General features: G+C 43.7%; 1 protein-coding gene across 1 annotated transcript in view; it reads right to left on the reverse strand.

Annotated features, from left to right (window-relative positions):
* FLT4 (fms related tyrosine kinase 4) overlaps nucleotides 1–7,737 on the reverse strand; it is a 180,985-nt gene extending 173,248 nt beyond the window's left edge. The window contains 1 exon segment of the mRNA XM_029583679.1: nucleotides 7,068–7,737. Within this exon segment, the coding sequence (XP_029439539.1) occupies nucleotides 7,068–7,125 (58 nt within the window). The 5' untranslated portion in view covers nucleotides 7,126–7,737.
* Between the last annotated feature and the right edge of the window lie 10,619 nt (nucleotides 7,738–18,356).

Here is an 18,356-nt window from a genome sequence, read left to right on the forward strand (position 1 = left end):
AAAATGGTCTGCAGTCTGTGTGTGTTTTTACCCTAGGGTGTACATTGATTGCATCACTAAAAACCCCTATCTACTAGTAATCTGTTTGAATAAATTCCTTCATGTCACTAGGATCAAGAGGGAAATGTGGCAATGGGATAGGAAGAGGGAAGGCTTATTCTTCTGAAGCAAGTAAAAGTCATAGTGGCAATAATGAGAGGCAAAGGATAAGGACCAGGAACATTTCTACCAAACTCAGAAGGGATATTTTAAAGAGGGTGAAACAAGCTAGAGCTGCAGAAGCTGGAACAGCCACTGCCTGCTCCCATCTCCTCTGTTAGTATTGTACGGGGTGGGGGCAGAAAAAGGCCTGCCTGGCTTTACCTAGGTGAGACCCTAGATGAGCATCAGTGAAAGCCAGCACAGCAGCCCATGTTCCATTCTGATTAGTGTCTGCAGCAAACTTTTGCATAGTTGCCGAGGCAGTAATCAATTCTGCCAAGACTAAGATCAAACCCCCACCCCCCCAGGAGCAACAGGCAGTCAAGAGTGTGAGCGTTGCCTCTAGCCTTTTATCTCTTGGTCTATCCTCAAACACAGCCCCCCAAGAATCCAGAGAGAGGATCTAGCAAGACATTAGAGGTGTGGAAACACTTCACAGTTATGTAGGATCAGCAGAATGCAATCACTGTCAAAAGGCCATCAATAGAAAGAAGGGGGTAAGCCATTTCTCAAAGAACGGTGTGCTCCATCAATTGCAAAAACAACACCCGTTGGTGTTGGGCTCAGGAGAGATGTTATGGCCTGTCTGAATAATAATAAGAAGAATAAAACAATTTGTAAGATTTTCTATGTGATATTTCTATGGTGGAATCCATTTAGAACTAAAAAGTGCTTCTGGTTGATTTTGGAGTACTGTTCTGTTTTCAGGTGTTGTGGATGTTGAGATTTTCTACATCAAGACATACTGTGATGATAGACTCCAGCTAGCCTCTGGGTCTGGTCTAACAGGCACATTTTTCATATGTTTTTGTTTGTTTCACATCTTTTTATTCAAAATGAAAAAAAACCCTACAAGTTAAAAAAAAAAATTTTTTTAAGGAAATGAAAAGAAAACCAAAATGAAAATATTGAGCCCTGTCGGAAAAAAATCTCCCCTCCTGGGCCCTCCCTTCTGATCTCCCCCATCCTCCTCAATCCTCTTCCCCATATTTTGTCTTTTTTTTCCTGGAGGCAGGAACAATCCCACAGTTGATCCTGCTCTACTACAGCGATGCCAGCAGACCAAACCCTTACAATACGGTGCTGGCCTGGATCTGGATCTGCAGAAATTAACAAACGGTGCTGGCCTTGGTCTGCCAGCGCCATTTCGAAGCAATACCACCCAGTGGGGGCAGGAGCAACCGAGGCTCACTCCTGCCTCACCAAGAAACAAAAGAATGTGATAAGACAATTTTGGTGAGGGGGGGGGGAGATGGGGGTGGATTGGAAGAGAGGCCCGGGATGGCTGTTTTATCAATGGTGGCAACATTTTAAATGAAAACGAATTACATTTTCTTCATTGTCTTTCATTTGGTTTTAAAAAAAACAAAATAAACCTAAGCAAGAAAATGTACTTAAAATGTCCTGTTTCGTTTCAGACAAATGCACATCCCTATGCTATCATTACAGAGACTTGTAGTTAGGGATGGGGAAAGTGGATATTGTAGGGAACTATAGTGGGGATCAGATATGCTTCTCTACCCAAGATGGTGCAATATTGAAGAGGAAGACACAAATGACTGTCCTGGATAAGAAGAAATCACATTCTGGGACTGGCAGCTGGGATGGATCCTTAGTAGTATGGAAAGAATAACTGGGAAGAGTGGATGGACCAGATTTTGTTTTTAATGTCATTGATGTTACTATGTCAATTAGGAGTAAAAAAACTATATCCGAGTATCATGGAAGATTGGCCCCCTCCCCTTCCAAAGAAGGAACAAACGCAGGTACATATACTGAGCTTAGCTGCAATGGAAACCTCAGTGTAAACAAGACTGAGTGCTTCATGTTATATGGCATACAGTGGGGAAACTCCGGCTTGTGTTAGGGCATTGCTGAAATTATATAAACCATCAAGAGCACTAAGGTCTTCAGGCCAAAATTTACTAGATGTTCCTTCACGTGTCTTGTTCGCTTAAAGGAGACACACAGTCGAGTCTTTACTGTGGCCAGCCTACAGCTTTGGAATGCATTCCCTGATGATATTAAAACAACTATTGATTTACAGTCACTCAGGAAAAAGCTGAAAGCCTATTTATTTAAAGAGGTAATCAGTCTTGAAAGAAATAAATGACAATGAGGCAGAAAAGTAATACTGGCCATCGAGCTGGGGTGGTTCTCTTGTGATAGACATTGAGAAAGAAAGGTTTGATGGAACGGCTATTTGTCTATTGACATATATTGTATTTTAATGTGTAGTGATACTTATGTATGTTTTTTAATGTACACTACACAGAATTTTAGATAGTGTGGTTTATTTATGTATTTATTTTTATTTATTTGATTTATATTCTAAAATTTTTAAATAAATAAATAGTTATATTTTTAAAAATTGACATGCTATTTTAGCGTATGTATTGGATGCTTATTATATTTTGTATGCTATTAAGTTTTATTATATACTCTGTGCAATATCTTAAATATTCATGTGTAAGGTAGGTATTAAATCTTTTTAAAAAATAAATAATTAGATACATAAATGCTCAAAACTTTTGACCAATGTGCTGAATAATTGAAATGCCTCAAAAAGCGCAGCTCTACCAGCATTAGCCCTGAAAAGAGATTCGTGTTCACATTCAGATTCCAAAGATACCATTCTCCAAACTCCTGAAATAAATGGGGTGCCAGCTGTGAACTCATCTGTTGTACCAACGTAATTGAGGTGAAATTGGAATATCCAAAAGCAACAGTTAAATCATAACGCCTACCCATTTACAACTCAATGAAAAATGGATCAGTGAGGACCGACATGATGCACCAACTCCAAGGAAGTGAACCAGAATGAGCAGCGACAGTATACCTGAACGCAGGGGAAACATTCCCATCCAGGACAAAAGCAAATTCATGGTCTACACAAGAGCCATGTCACCTCACACTGTCCCATTTTGGTCACTGGCCCTAATTATTTTCTCTCTCTCTCTGTGCTCACCTCTACTCACTGCCACAATTAAGGCCACTCTTGCTTTTGTCTTTTTTGACACCTCAGCTCATCCCGTCAGCAGAACACCAGTCCTGAAGCGTTTCCTTCCCCAACCATCTTGACTGCTTTGGGGCATTTGCTCTTTTTGTTTATTTGTTGCTCTGACAGTGGAAACCTGTTAAAAGGTGCTTTCTCCTTTTGGATATCTTACTCTTTGCACATTTTGTAGTATTTCTGGGCTTGAACATGTGAAAATGTGTTATTCTGGACAGACTCTGGGCGCAAACAATGAATCCCATTTCCAGTGAAAGCCTTTCATGGTTTCTCTGCATACATATGTTTAATTTTGGCTATGGGAAGTCATACCTCACAGATTTATGCTGATAACAGGCATTTCATTTACTTCCTCTCCATTGTATAATATATTATATAACATAATATAGTACAATATTCTAATTCACAAACAGACCCATAGGTGAGTCTTATTTTATATGTAAAGTTTTTCAACTTCTTAAAATGTAGGCTGCCATAGTGCTTAGATATATAATCACAAGAGAGGCATTTCTTAGTTTCCAAAAATTACAAGTGTGTCTTGAGTCTTACTTGACCTTGCTCTAAGACTATCTTTCTGGTCAGTCACTGCTAATAAATATATGACTATCACCCTTTATCCATTCTCACCCAGATTCATCTAGCTGCTCATCCATTTATCTTTCAGTTCTTCTGACTAATTATGCTAGATACTGTTCTCTACATTAATGATGGGGGTGGAAGGGAAATAGAACCAAAAGGTTACTACGAGCCAAGACTAACAGATAAGTATGAGAAAAAAAAAAGTGTGAAGCTTGCTGGGCAGACTGGATGGACCGTTTGGTCTTCTTCTGCCGTCATTTCTATGTTTCTATGTATGGTTATCTCTGAGATGCGAGAGGGAGTTATTGACAATGAATTATATCAGCTGTAAGATCAGAAACAGCTGGGATGGGTTACAGATTTTCAATTAAAAGATTGCATAGTTTAGCCAGCCCTGTAGTTCAGGCTGTAGCATCTTGTACTGCGGCATGGGGAAATCCCATTCTGGACTCCCTGTCCCTTAGGGTCAGTCAAGCCTGGGGGCACCGCTCAGTCCAGAGGAGGGAGGAAAGATAGCTACTGCTAGTGTTGTGGCCCTTGACAGCCAACCAATGGTGTGGTGCACCTTGGAGGAGGTTTTCCTTCAGCCTCTGTGCCAGCAAGGATTAGTGGAGCCACCCAAGAATGCCATCTGGTGATGAAGGAGCAACAGGGGAAGAAAAAGTCAAAATAAAGACTGTGCCATTTACAAGAGAGTATATAGAAAACCCTATAACAGAAACTCTCTGGATATGTCCTAAACCTGTACGCACCACATTTATGCATTCTGGCAGAATCATGTGAGATCGCAATGGGACAATAAGATGAGCATTCCTGTGCCTTAGGTAACCTCCTTTGTCTCCTGTTAACAGGGCAAGTATTCCAGCTTGAAAACACATCGAAGAATGCACTTGGGATGTGCGGTCTTTAAACTGTCTGCCTGGTCACAGAACTCAATATCTGGAAATGGGCTACCTGCTGTGTGATTTCCGGTTCTACAAACTGTGAGGAAGCCTCTCAGTTGGCACGAGAACCAGCAACTTTTGGGTGTAGAGACAACAGCTTCACCAATAAAGAGATCTTCCTCTTGGTTAAGCTGTAGAGATTCTTGGGGTCCAATTTTGAAAAGCCTGCAGAGTGGATAAGACATCTGAGAACATTTCCCTAGTTATCTTTGAATGGATATGCAGTCGCACTAACCCGGCTAATTGTGTGACTGCGACTGAATATCTCACTAAACCTACCTGCACAGAATGTGACTGTGTAAATATGCCACTGCCATTTGCACGACTGGCGGAGTTAGCGAAACATAACCAGTTAGCACTGACTATCTGCTAAATGACTACATTTGAAAGCCCATCCCAAGAATGCTTCTGACCTGCCCTTTTTTTTAAATCTAATTTTGTGGCTTGTGATTTCAACCACATAAATTTAGCTAGTTAAAAGGGGGCCACATTTTTAAATGCCTAGATTTATTCAGTTAAAGCTCAATTTTAGCTAGGTAGCTAAATATTAACTATTTGAATATTAACTAGATCTGGTACCTTTCCTCAGCTGTAGTTGTGATCTCTCACCACTATAGGTGGTGCAGCACAAAACTCGATTACTGTTCCTAGAAAATGGAAGATAAAGCTCAAGATGTGTCCTTTCCATCCCTGCTGTCATTAAACAAGACATTGTTTAACGATATGAATTAATTGTGGATAGTATCAGCTATTGAACAAACAGTAGATACTTTGAATTCTGTTTTCACTATGCAGTGCTACAGTCTGTGAAGGAGATGTTAACCGATATGCTAAGCTTGCACTGATAATGAATGCTTATATTTAAACCTTTCATCCATTAGATACTGAGTGCAAAACTGGTTTACTGTAGGCGAGCTGTGCTATTTGCATGCAACAAATTACCACAAAGAAAAAAATAGTGCAGACGTCCATCTCTGTTCAAAGGTGCTCTCCAATACAGAAGTATCAAAGCAGGCAAGCACTGTATACAGAACTATGGTGAAGGCACAGGGTCCACCAGGATCAAGGCCAAGGATTCCAGTGAAAGCGTGCACCTCTCACTAGTGCTACAAATAAAACCACCCGCAAACATTTCAGGGATTTCTGAATGTGGCTGCTGCTGTGTATTAGTCTCTTTCTCTTATACACTCTTTAAAATATTATAGAAAACCTCCATGACAGCAAATTAAAGTTCTGACCTGCAAAGCTATTCCAACAGAGTATTTGTTACACTTGTACCCATCAAAGTCTTCTATAAAAAGGGTCTTTTTGGCAATCAGATGTGTTGGCTCTCGCTTCATGCGATATAAAGAGGAACCACTACATCATTATTCAGCAAATTACAGGAACAATCCAGTGAGGACAGCGGAGGTTCTGACAGGATGGAAAAAAATGCTCCAGAGCCGAACGTGGGAGTTCCCCCTATCAGAGGACATGCCTGAGAACAGATGTGCACTCCTCCAGCCATGGAAGGGTGTGGAGACCCCCTCTGCTGGCTACCCTAGGGTAGGGCGGCAGACAACCAGTGACCAACGCTACCATAATACATTGCTTTGCCCCCTCCAGTGATCGGTACCCCAAATCAAATGACTTCTGGTCGCTTTAATAACCATAAGGAACATGCCATCTGCCTTCGGTAGTAGTTAGCTTCCGTGAAGGGGAAGACCCTAGGAGCATCTAAAAAAAAAAAAAAATGGACTGGTGTGGTCTCAAAATCTAATGTGCTTTTTTGTTGGTTTTCTCCAGAACCGATAGGGCTACCAGAGTTGCACTGCACCACTATTCTAAGCAAGTCTCCTCAAATAGGTGCCAGCTAAAGGGTCTATAGGTACCAGCTTGGATAAAGCGGTATGGCAGCTGGGTTAGTCCACTTGAATGCGTCAACAGTAATTGGAATAGAAAGGTGGAAAAAAAAAGAGAGAGAGAAAGGGAGGAGAGGCAGGGTGGAGAGAGGCAGAGAGACTGCACCGAGAATGGGGACGGGGATTATCTTTGTCACTTGTCCTTGCCCTCCCCCCCCCCCCCCCCAACTGTACAGGCAGCAGTACCTGCCTCCCAAGAAAGGAGCCTTAAAAGAGTCCCCCTGCTTAGCTCTTAGTCGCCCAAAGAAAAATAGCAGTGAACTGAGCGCGCAGTTTCTCGCAGCTGTGCCGGTTCGGGCGCAGGAGCCGCCCTTTGCCCTCTGGGGGGTGCAGACCTGCGCCTGGAACTCGGAACAGCTCCGGCCCAAATGCTGCCAGCAGGTTCGTTCCAGCCCCCTGACCCCTGAAATCCAGCTGGGACCCGCTTACCTGACTTAGGAGCGATCCCGATCCACAGCCAGAGCAGGAAGGTGGGGACTCTCTTCATTTCCAGGAGGAGGGGGTCCACTCCTTGGGAACTGGAGTTTCAAAACGGAGCTGAAACGAAACCAGTTTAAGATCCTTTCCCCCCCCCCTCCCCGAGGAATCGGCGGGGGAACCTGCCAAGCGTCTCCGGCACAAGACACGGAACAGAGGAGAGGATTCAGGTGGCCTCTTCCAGACCCCGAGCCGAGGATGTGTTAAAGTGAGAAATGGAAACGCTTTTCCCCTTCAGAGGAAACTTGGAAAAAAAAAAAAAAACCCAAACCAAAAGCCCCACACAGATCAGGATGGATTTAGTCTGATTTCCTTTTCCTTTTGCTGCTTTTTGCCAGGAGCTCCATGCGTTTCCACCAGGCTGAAAACGTTTACAGAGAAGCGCTGATGCAGGGGGAGGGGGAGGAAGCGGTTTCCGATTGAGCGGATTTATTATTCTTTCGACGCGCGATAACTTTCGCGCTTACCTCTTCGGGCCTCCTGCTAGGTTCCCTGCAGGGAGCTAAATTTTGCTCCATTTGAGCTGCAGCAGCCGATGCACGTCCCCCCTCCCTTCGGAGGAACTTTTGTGGGTTGTTTTTTTTCCCCTTTTTTAATGTCTTGCTTTGTCCATGAACTCAATAACCATCAACTCAGCCGAAAACGTCAGACTCCCAGACCCTGCTTTAGGGGGGGGGGGGGGGGGGGGGTCCCTGGTGGCCCCTGGTGGCCTCCGTGCCTGCAAACTCGAGTGGATTTTTTCAGGCCATCAGATTACCCGGAAACAAACATGACGAGCTTGCTTTTGTGTGTAGGATTTAAGATATCAACAGCAGTAGAAATATTATTATTATTATTATTATGGATCTGAATCAATAATGATAGCGCCAAAAGCATGGTAGTGCTCAGATTGGTTTACATTGACTTTCAGTTGAAAATGTTGTGCTTGGTAGGATGACCCATAAATAACTTTCTCTGCCTAACTGCTGTATTAAAAGCACGAGGTTTTATCCCTAAATTCTTCAGGGAGGACTTTGAGACATGCGCTGAGCACGGTGGGCGAGAGCTCGGCCGCCCTTCCTTTCCACAGCAGCAGACGCCCCCTGGCGGTGACAGCAGTGCTGACGGCATTTATCGGGGGATCCCCGCCCATCTCCTATCCGGATTAAGTTTTTGACTCCCTCCCTGATCGGTAGTTTCTCCTAAATTTATTACAAATATGAGCTCACTGACTCTTTGGCCATCCCTGCAGGCTGATGGCTGGGGCATTTTGAATACGTTAGACCGAAGTATTGAAAGTAAAAGCTCTTCTGATTTATGGCAATGACTTGGTGGAGTGGAAGGGCAGATGGGGTGCCAAAGATAAGGGAGCGGTGCTGGGTTTGGGGGACTAGCTAGATTAGAAGGGTATACTGTGCTTTCCCCTCTTATTTTAGACGCCATGATATTGGACCTGTTTAACTTGGGGGGGGAGTTTATAGACGGTCCCTGAAAGGCAGGAGGCTTACAGCAGTTCCATGCACAAGTCAAAATAGTGCTTAGGAGGTTTGTGGATTTACCCCAGCATCTGAACACTGTAGGCTGAAGATGGACGGTGGATCTTCCATCCCGGTCAACTCCTGTCCTCAGTGCAGAGCGCCACAGTCACAAAGAGTCAATGGGCAAAGCGTGAACTCTCTGAAGGTGGGCCTGCAGGTGGTGGGGACTGTTAATGGGGAAAGTGGATGGAAAAGGGAGTTGGACAGGATAGTTCGGGGAGGGAGGGAATGAAGGCGTTATTGCCCCTCCCGTCCCATCTCACTTTGCAGTAGAGAAATTTAAGATGGAAACTATTTTTGCAGACAACATGAAAAAAAAAAGGGGATCATGGAAAGAGAACCATATGCAGGTGTCACGCAAGTCTTCTGTACATTTAGGGGTTTCTGGCATCAAAGGGACTGGACTGCACTAGCAGGAATCTCTTTAAATCTCCTTTTCCCTGTCATATTAGCAAGGCGGGAATGGGGCCAGATTAAAGAGTATGGTGCTCATAGGCAGAATACTAGGGGGTGGGGATTTCAACTTCAGAAATGAGAGTAATGGGGCAGTTCCAATTTCTGAGTGCCTTCAGAATTTGGCGCCCTTTCGGCACTTGCCTGTGTTGCCGATACCTAAATCTGGCCCTGGGCAAGAGTGAGAAGAGTCAGGCACCTGACCTGGAAAGGGGAACGATGAGCGAGATGGCCAAATTTGCAGATGACACAAAATTATTTGGAGTTATTAAATCACAAGTGGATTGCGATAAATTGCAGGAGGATCTTGCAAGACTGGGAGACCGGACATTTAAATGGCAGATAAAATTTAATGTGGACAAGTGCAAAGTGATGCACACGGGAAAAGTAACTCACACCATAGTTACAATGTAAAGTTCCATATTAGTAGTTACCACCCAGGAAAAAGATCTTCTTGTCAGAGTGGACAATACACTGAAATCCTCAGCTCAGTGTGTGGTGGCCATTAAAACAGCAAACAGAATGTTAGGAATTATTAGGGAAGGAATGGAGAATAAAAACAGAGAATGTCGTAATGCCTTTGTATCACCCCATGGCAAGGCCACACCTGGAGTACTGTGTGCAGTTCTGATCACCGCATCTCAAAAAAGATATAATTGTATTGGAAAAGGTACAGAGAAGAGCAACCAAAATGATAAAGAGGATGGAATAGCTCTCCTATGAGGAAAGGCTAAAGAGCTTAGGGCTGTTCAGCTTGAAGAAGAGACGGCTGAGGGGGGATATGATAGAGGTCTATAAAAATCATGCATGGAACAGAATGAGTAAATGCAAATTGGTTATTTACTCTTTCAAAAAATAGGGGGATATTCCTTGAAGTTAGTAAGATTCAGAACAAATCAGAGAAAATTATTTTTCACTCATAATTAAGCTCTGGAATTCATTGTCAGAGGATGTGGTTAAGGCAGTTAGCATAGCTGGATTTAAAAGTGTTTTGGACAAGTTCCTGGAGACGTCCATAAACTGCTATTAACCAAGAAGACTTGGAGAAATAGCCACTACTTATCCCTGGGCATTAGGAGCATTGGATCTATCTATTGTTTGGAGTCTTGCCAGGCACGTATGATCTGGATTGGCCCTCGATCTGACCCAGTATGGCAAATCATGATCTTATGATCATACCTCTTCTGACTATAGGCAGCAAAAAACTGATAGCAGAGTTTCTGTGGTTTGCCTCTAAAGGGAGGAGGACTGAGTGTAGACAGATGTAATTGGACTCGGGCACAGGTGAGCTAAAAAGAGCTCCCAAGCAACACTCATTCTGACCCCCACCCCCTATTTGTGATCTCTGGGCTCTTCAATGGCTTCCTTGTCCTTTCCACACCAGTGGGAGTAATAGGTCACACATCGGCTCATACCACTAGTGGGATCATTGTGCTTGAACTCTCCCCTGTAGGTCCTGTTCTTTAGTTTTAACTGTTTTCATTTACAAATGTCATTTAATTCTGTGTTCAAATTTATTCAATTTGAAAAAAACACATTAGGACATATTGCCCTCGTGGCCTTTTGCTGGCATACAGAACCTCTAACGTGCTCGCTCGCCATAGCCAGAATCTGGGGAGCCCTAACAGAGCAGACGCCCCAAAAAGCAACACTCCAGTTTATTATGTTCATTTTTTATGATTCTTGAGAAAGGGTAGGGAGCACTCACAGCGATTGGTACAGAACCCAACGTAGAGGCCAGAAGACTTTTGGTGTAGACAGTCGTGCAGCACCGGCCCTTGAAGCAATAAGGACATTGAAAGAATCTCTGCAGCGCATCCATCCAAACCGGATGCTTTGTGTTGGCCCTTAACATCGCCAAGGGCTGGTGAACGGCTGCTGGCTTTCTATAGGCTCTGCGATAATTCAAGGGCATAATCCAATCCCCTGTGCCCTGCTCACTTTAGCTTTGATTGTACCAAAATTGGAGGCGGGCAAAAGAGTAAATCAGCGCCAACTACCCCATCACATATCATTAACCAGATGTATTGCTGAGCTGAACCTACGTTTTGCATCTGGAACATGATCATTTTGTATAAATAAAATTTAAATTGAAAGCAAAGATTATACGCTGAATATGAAGACAGGCATATTTGGCGTGGAAGAGTAGATTAATGGTTAGAGCTGCATCAAATCTTTTTGATGCTCCTTGTGATGTTGAGTAAGTCACTTTACCCTCCATTGCCTCAGATGCAAATTTGGGGGTCCTGTTTACTAAACACTGTTCCCACAGAGAAGGAGGAACCCCCAAGGGTAGCTGAATGTAACTTGCTTTGAAGTGTCTGATCAGTTACAGAAGGTCAATTAAATTCTTGCCTTATTTTGCAGTAAGAAGGGTTGCAAGGTGCTGCGACTGACGCTTGTTACAGAACCATGCCGAATGAAATGACACTTTCGTAAAAAGGGTGCCAGATGGGAGTGCATTCAGGTTGGCTGTACTGGGTATGAAAAACCTGCCCTGACTCTATGGAATGGTTTCTGATGAGTGCTGGAGTCAGCATTAAAATAACGAAGGCCCTTGGGATGGATCAGTGGGGCTGATGGCACTGACTGAGCAGGGCCAGTGCTTCCGTTAGGCAAACTAGGTGGTCGCCTAGAGCAGCAAGATTTTAGGGGGCAGCAAAATCCCGCCAGTGGGAGATCTAGAGGGGTGCTGTACCAGAGCTAACACCGTCAAAGGCGTGTGTGGTGTGCTGGAGCCCCCTGCTGTCAATAGTTAAGATGGGGAGGGGAGTGTATGATGAAAGGTTGGTCTAGGGCTCCAAGTATGCTTGCATCGGCCCTGTGTCTGAGCCTTAAGTAAAGCATCCAAAAATGGTAGCCATGTTGCATGGTGAGATGGTTAGGCCGTTGTGTGTGATGTTCTGTAGAATTAGAAGAGCTGAGCTAACTTTGTAACACATGCCTAGTAAAAACTGAAAAGATGCTCAAAAGCAGGAAATATTTGGGACAATGCTTAGACGTAAAACAGAAGAGTTGGGGTTTTGTGTTCATTGAAGGGAGTTGTAGCCCTATCCTTACTGGAAAGTGAATGTAAGGTCTGGGGGAAACGGAACATACGACTTCCCGTGTTTATCCAGTATAACCAGGACTTGGAAGTAAGGAGGACTGTTTCCTGCTAGAATAACGAACAGCCCCCTCGAAATTAACCCCATTCAGAAGGAGAGGATTTGAGCTCCAGGATTCAGACAAAGAGAAGCAGATTAATGCCGATATAGAGAAAGAAGGGGGCCTACTTTTGAAAAGAGTTCAGCTGTAAGTGCAAAATAGGAGAAACTCCTGTGGAAAATCAAGCCCAGGAAGAAAGAAATGAACAGAGGTCAGGAAGAGAATCAAGGGACGAGAGAAAAAGGATGAGGAAAGAATACAAGGAAGTGTGTGTTAATGAGATAGGTAAAGCAAACAGTCCAGACGAGCGTACAGAGGAACAGAGAGACAAAAGGAAAGATCTAAGGGACTGGAAGATAGAAAGAAGGGAGCCAGAGAGAGAGAACTGAATTAGGAAGTCAAAGATCAGATCGGAGAAAGCAAAACTGATATGAACTGTATACAGTATATGCGCACAAACACACATTTATTTATTTTTTAAATTTATAGGCTGCTATATCCAAAGTCCTATACGGACATACCCTATATTATTATATTGCATATATTTATATACATATATAGACAAACTTTTCCAATTCTAAAACACACTTTATTTTGCTCACAATGAAAAATGTGAAAGTGACATAAAGGGTTTTTGTCCAGTGATGGTAGCTGAGGCCCATGTTTACAGCCCTGAAAGAAGTGTGAGCTCAGTGTTGTTGTCTGAGGTTTCCTCTTTGTTGAAGATTATACATTATTGCAGTGCTAAAACATTTAGAAACATAATAATAATAAAAAGGAACACTAGTGTGTTTTGGTATGGGAATAGTTTTATTGGTTCACTGGGAAGGTTTGGTATTTTAGTGATTTAGATATATATATACAGTATATATACACACACACACACACACACTTTATTTACTCATATTTAGAGATCTTCGTTTTCAGGTTTTATTTTATTTTTCTGGGAATTTCAATGTTAGAACAGGAAAATCAGTGGAAAAATGACTTGTTAGGACAAACAGGAGAAAAATCAGTGGAAAATTAATTTTTCCTCTATATTCTTTTTTGGTTTATTCTAAAAATGAAATTCCGAAGAAAAAAAAAAATAACCTTAACAGAAACATGGGGGGTAACCTGCACAGAGCAGCAGTTACTACCAAGAGAAACTTGCTGGACAGACTGGATGGACCATTTGGACTTTTTCTGCCATCATTACTACGTTGCTATGTATAAAACCTGAATATGAAGGTTCCTACTGTACTCTTATTTGATATTCCACATAACCCAATAACTCATAGCTATATGTATGTGTATATACATATATATATATATTTGAATCATATATAACTGTATAAATACATACAATAACCCTAAGGTGAAGGAGCACTCATGCACTATCTTAAAGACCAATAAGTCTTATCACATCAATATTTTATTAGAATAATTAAATACTATACAAAACTTAAAACATGTACAAAAAGCTTTCAATGTCTTAGATGATTAGCACTGTACTTTACATAGGGGGTCATTTTCTATAGCTTTCGTGTGCGATAGATCAGGGCAGAGTCGGCAGCGGAAGGGGAGGAGTCGGGGCAGACACGGCGAAAAAATTGCTGATGGCTAAAAGGTAAGGCCCCTTATCGCCGTCCGTAACACGCCCACTAGCGCCACCTTTCACGGTGGCGCTATTGGTTTGCGAAAGCCGGCAGCAATAGCACCGCGGTGGTGCAATCACTGCCGACATTCGCAGGCCTGCCCCCTGCTTTGCCCCCCCCCCCCGGTTCCACGCGATTCTCTAAGACCTGCGATTTTAGAAAATCCAGGCCATAGTGTTTTAAATACATACATTAAAAAAATCTCTGCCAAACAAAACTATTATTTCTAAATTCACACTTCACACATACTGTATTCACCTTTAAAACAACAAATCGCCAGTATGATCACAAATGTGTTCAAACCAATGGTTTATGCAATATTACATGGCGCAACACTGAAATTCTGCTGTGTATTTAAAACACAATGTAAAGTACAGCGCTAATTATCGAATATATGAATAGTTTATGAACATGTTTTAAGTTTGTACAATATTTAATTATTCTAATAAAGTATTGATATAATTGACTTTTTGATCTTTAAGATAGTGCATGAGTGCTCCATTTCCTTACAGTTATTGTATTCATGTATTAACAAAGCACTTGCAATATACTGAGTGGTATCTATTTTGTCTGTATATATGTATACCTTTCCGTAATCTACAGAGAGATTATGGAAAAGGGAATGCGTCTGCCAGAAATGTGACAGAGGGACAATAACGTCTGGCCAGCAGACTCCTGGGATCAAGCTGCTCAGCTTCGGGAATTCTCACTTTGCTGCCATCTTCCAGCCCTGCTGCTTTCAAGCAATGCGCTGAAGAGTAGTGAGTCATGGGGGAATACAGGATTTATGTTTACTGACATAGATGCAGCAAGATGCCTTGATGTGTGGAACCATGATTTAAAAGGTGCTGTTGGCCAAGAAAAATAACCTCCATCCTCCAAATGTGCCACGCTGGCGAGCTGCCTTCCTTCAGGCCGCTGCCGCCACGTAACGGTGGGAAGCCAGAAGAGGTGCGGAGGGACACGGAGCACTGGTGGCCTGGCGTGATTGATGTCCCCTCTGAGCACGGGCAGCCCTGGAGATCCTGGGGAAGTAAATGCTCCGCGTGTGAGGAGGATCCCTGGTGCTTTGAAAACACATTTTTTCCTCACGTAGCCACTGATCTAAATGCTCTCTGATCTGGTGGCTGCCTTCTTTTGGAGGAGTTTGCCATTCTTATGTTTACTAAGGCAAGGATGTGTTTCTATGAAAGCATGATTAATGCAAGTCTAAAAACAATTCTCATTATTTATCTTAATTCATTAAATTATTTTACATCAACATTAGGTGCTTTGTAGATTTTTAGAACATTGTTGTGTTCCATATTGGCTGTGTATGTGACAGAAGGGCCCTTCTGCTCAGCAGCAGGAGGAGATCTGAGCTATGGCTATAAGGACCCTAACCAAGGATGAGCAAGACGGGCAGACAGCCACCTCTCTGACAGCTTCAGCTCCCTTGTCTCTTCCCTCTGACATCTGGGCACGCCAAGCATGGGCACGAGAGCCACACCTCCAAGACTTGAGGCTGCAGCCTTTACATGAAATCCCAATGCTTTTGAGGTTTAGTTATAAATGAGTGGTTACCTGGAGAGGCTTAGAGGAAGGGAATAGAAGGATGTGACAGCAGAAAAAGACTGTACGGCCTGTCTAGTCTGCCCAGTCACCCAACCGCTCTGCAACTCCCACTCCTACCACTCCCTCCGAGTGCACGTGTGAGTCTGTTTTATGCTTTTCCACTGTAATTCGTTATTTCCTTCAAACTGTGACTGCACAGGGCAGTGCACCTCATAGCAAATCACATGATTAACAAGTCCGTACCCCAGACACTTTCCAAACTAAATCTGAGCATTGGGGGGCTGAGAACCTGCACAAATCGCCCGGGACTTGTCAGATTACACGTTAACTATGAGGCTACTCTGCCAACCCTGAATATCTGAATTTAACTCAGAGCAGACCTCTGCAGACAAGAGCTAACCTCAGGGAACGTTATTTGCTTTGCTTCCTGATTACCAATCATTTTCTTTATACATTTAGTTAACTTGCCATACTGGGTCAGACCAAGGGTCCATCAAACCCAGTATTCTGTTTCCATCAGTGGCAGTACCTGGCAGGATCCCAGACGTAAATAGATCCCATACAGCACTGTATTGGCACTTAGGTTGATTCTTTTAGGAACCGGTATAATTCAATAATACCTTCTGCTTTTGGCAGACTCATCTCGAGCTTTGCCTTTTACAGCTGTGGCTTTTTTCATTGGAAAAAAACTGTTATAACCAACAGGGCTGGTTCCAGGGCTGGCACATTCCTTGGGTCCCAAATTGTGAAGGCGCCCAAAAACTGGGATTCTCCTTTCACCCCCCCCTCCCCACTGCTTCCCGGGGGGGGGGGGGGGAAGAGAGAACCCCCACCTTAAGTCCTCTGCCCATGGGCACCATCATCTTCAATCTGGCCCTGGTAGGCTCCAGGCTATCCAGAGCCCTGTGTGGAAACTGAACCTGGCACCACGCTCCTTTCCCCTTCAGTGGTGGTGGCACTGGCACAGCACCACTCCTTCCTTCGCTAGTGGCAGCGCCCTCAGCACACCGTTCCCCTTTCTCCTGCCCAGTACTGCTATCCTTCCGACCCCCCTCTCTTTTTCCCTCTGCCTACAAGATATGGAAGGGTATGGGGGAAGGGGGCGACAGCATGGCGATGCCCCCCCCCCCCCCCCCCCCCCGTACATGGCCCCTTGTGCGGTCGCACAGCTCACGCCCTCCGAAAGCCGGCCCTGATGAGCAATGACAGCCATTGAACGGGGCATTCCTGGGCAGTCAGTGCACTTCACTCGGGACCTTTAAACCAAACGGGGCTTTAAGTGCCTGCACATACTCGCTTCAGATGGGACCACTGCTATTTTAAAAGCGAAGTGAAGGACACAAACACTGCAAACAATTGTAGTACAATCAGTGAAATGGGTCATCTACATTTCTATTTCTAGGGGATTCATTTGCAATGTCCAGTTCTTGTAATCTAAGTGGACATTCTGTTGAGCTCATAATAACCTTTAATGAGATTACAGTTGATCACACTCCTCATTCTCCAACCTCTTTGCTGTTATTTTTCTTTTGTGTTCTGGCTTTTTTTTTTGTGTTTTCAAAAGAAGTTCTATTCAGTGTTTACAGAACATTTAAAATGTTTCCAAAGACATACCATACCATCTCATCTCATCATATGCTTGTAAGCATCTGTTCCTTAATGTGTCAACGCTCACGTTTTAATCTAATAACACATCCATCTCCTAACAGAAACATGATAACCCCTCCTTCCATCCATCCAACATCCATCCTCGTGCAAACATCCATCCACATCATCCTACCATTTGTAATGCTCAATTTCACGGATAACCAGACACATTTATCCAAATAACAGGACATGTTTACATTTTCTGATGTAAAAGTTTGTTCTAATTCCTGATGTTTAGTAGACATGGGGGTGTCAGTTTTGCTAGCTCAGAGGGAGGGTCATTTTCAAAAGGCATTTCCATGAGTAAAACAGCCTTTTACAAAATCGCCCACCTGATATGCAGGTAAACCTGAGCAGAGATATATTCCGGGGGTGGGTGTTAGGGAGGAGTTTGGATTTAATGCACGCTGTTTGGGATTTTCAAAACATCTGTGCAGACATTTTCCGCAATAAACCTAATAGCAGGAGCCATTGGGTGTGGGGTAGATTTGTGGGATAACTTTCTAAGCAGGCTGATGTGTGGAATGTTGTAAAATTGGTAAAAGAATTACAGCAAAACCCCTCACAAATGCCTCTCCAGATTTCATTCTTGGTATCAGTAATTGAGTTCTGAGGTATGACCATTATTTTCTAAGGGTGCGCTCAGGAAAACTTTAGCCAAACATATGTGCTGGATAGGAATCGGTAAATTAAACGCCCCCCCCCCCCCCCCAAAAAGAAAAACCAGAAATAAATGTTGCCCTCCCCAACCATGTTTATCCCTTGCACAGGTATCTCCAGTGTAGAAAGGAGCAGGGACAATCCCCCGGTCATTTATGCTGGCCCTGAAGCCAGCACCATTTTGCACTGCTGCCATATGGGGAAAGTGGTGGCAGCCTCAAGGCTGCCTGGCAGGAGCTGATGGGCAGGAGTGCACAAGACAGCGTAGCGTAGCAGCTCTCCTCTCACACCTGCTTCGGAGAGCAGGTGTTAAATATTTCGCACGCGCGCTAAGCCTGAAGGGCACAGCTGGTTCATGCAATCCCCCCGGCCCCCCTGCTAACCAGTTCAAAGCAAAAGGGCTCACCCACCTCACCCATCAAGGTCAAAACTGTCACCACCCCATGAACAAGGCCAGAACCGGTGAAATGGTGGCCAGGCCTGCATTTTCTTTTTTTTTACTTTAGTCACAATTGTAAGTGAATGTCTGCATTCCAGTCAATGAAAACTCTGACCCTGACCCTTTCTCTTCAATCTCTCTCTCGTTCTTTTTATCTCAGCCACCCTGTCTCTCTCTTGCTTTCTCT

The sequence above is a fragment of the Rhinatrema bivittatum genome, chromosome 18 (genome assembly GCF_901001135.1).
Source record: "Rhinatrema bivittatum chromosome 18, aRhiBiv1.1, whole genome shotgun sequence".
Classification (NCBI taxonomy): Eukaryota; Metazoa; Chordata; class Amphibia; order Gymnophiona; family Rhinatrematidae; genus Rhinatrema; species Rhinatrema bivittatum.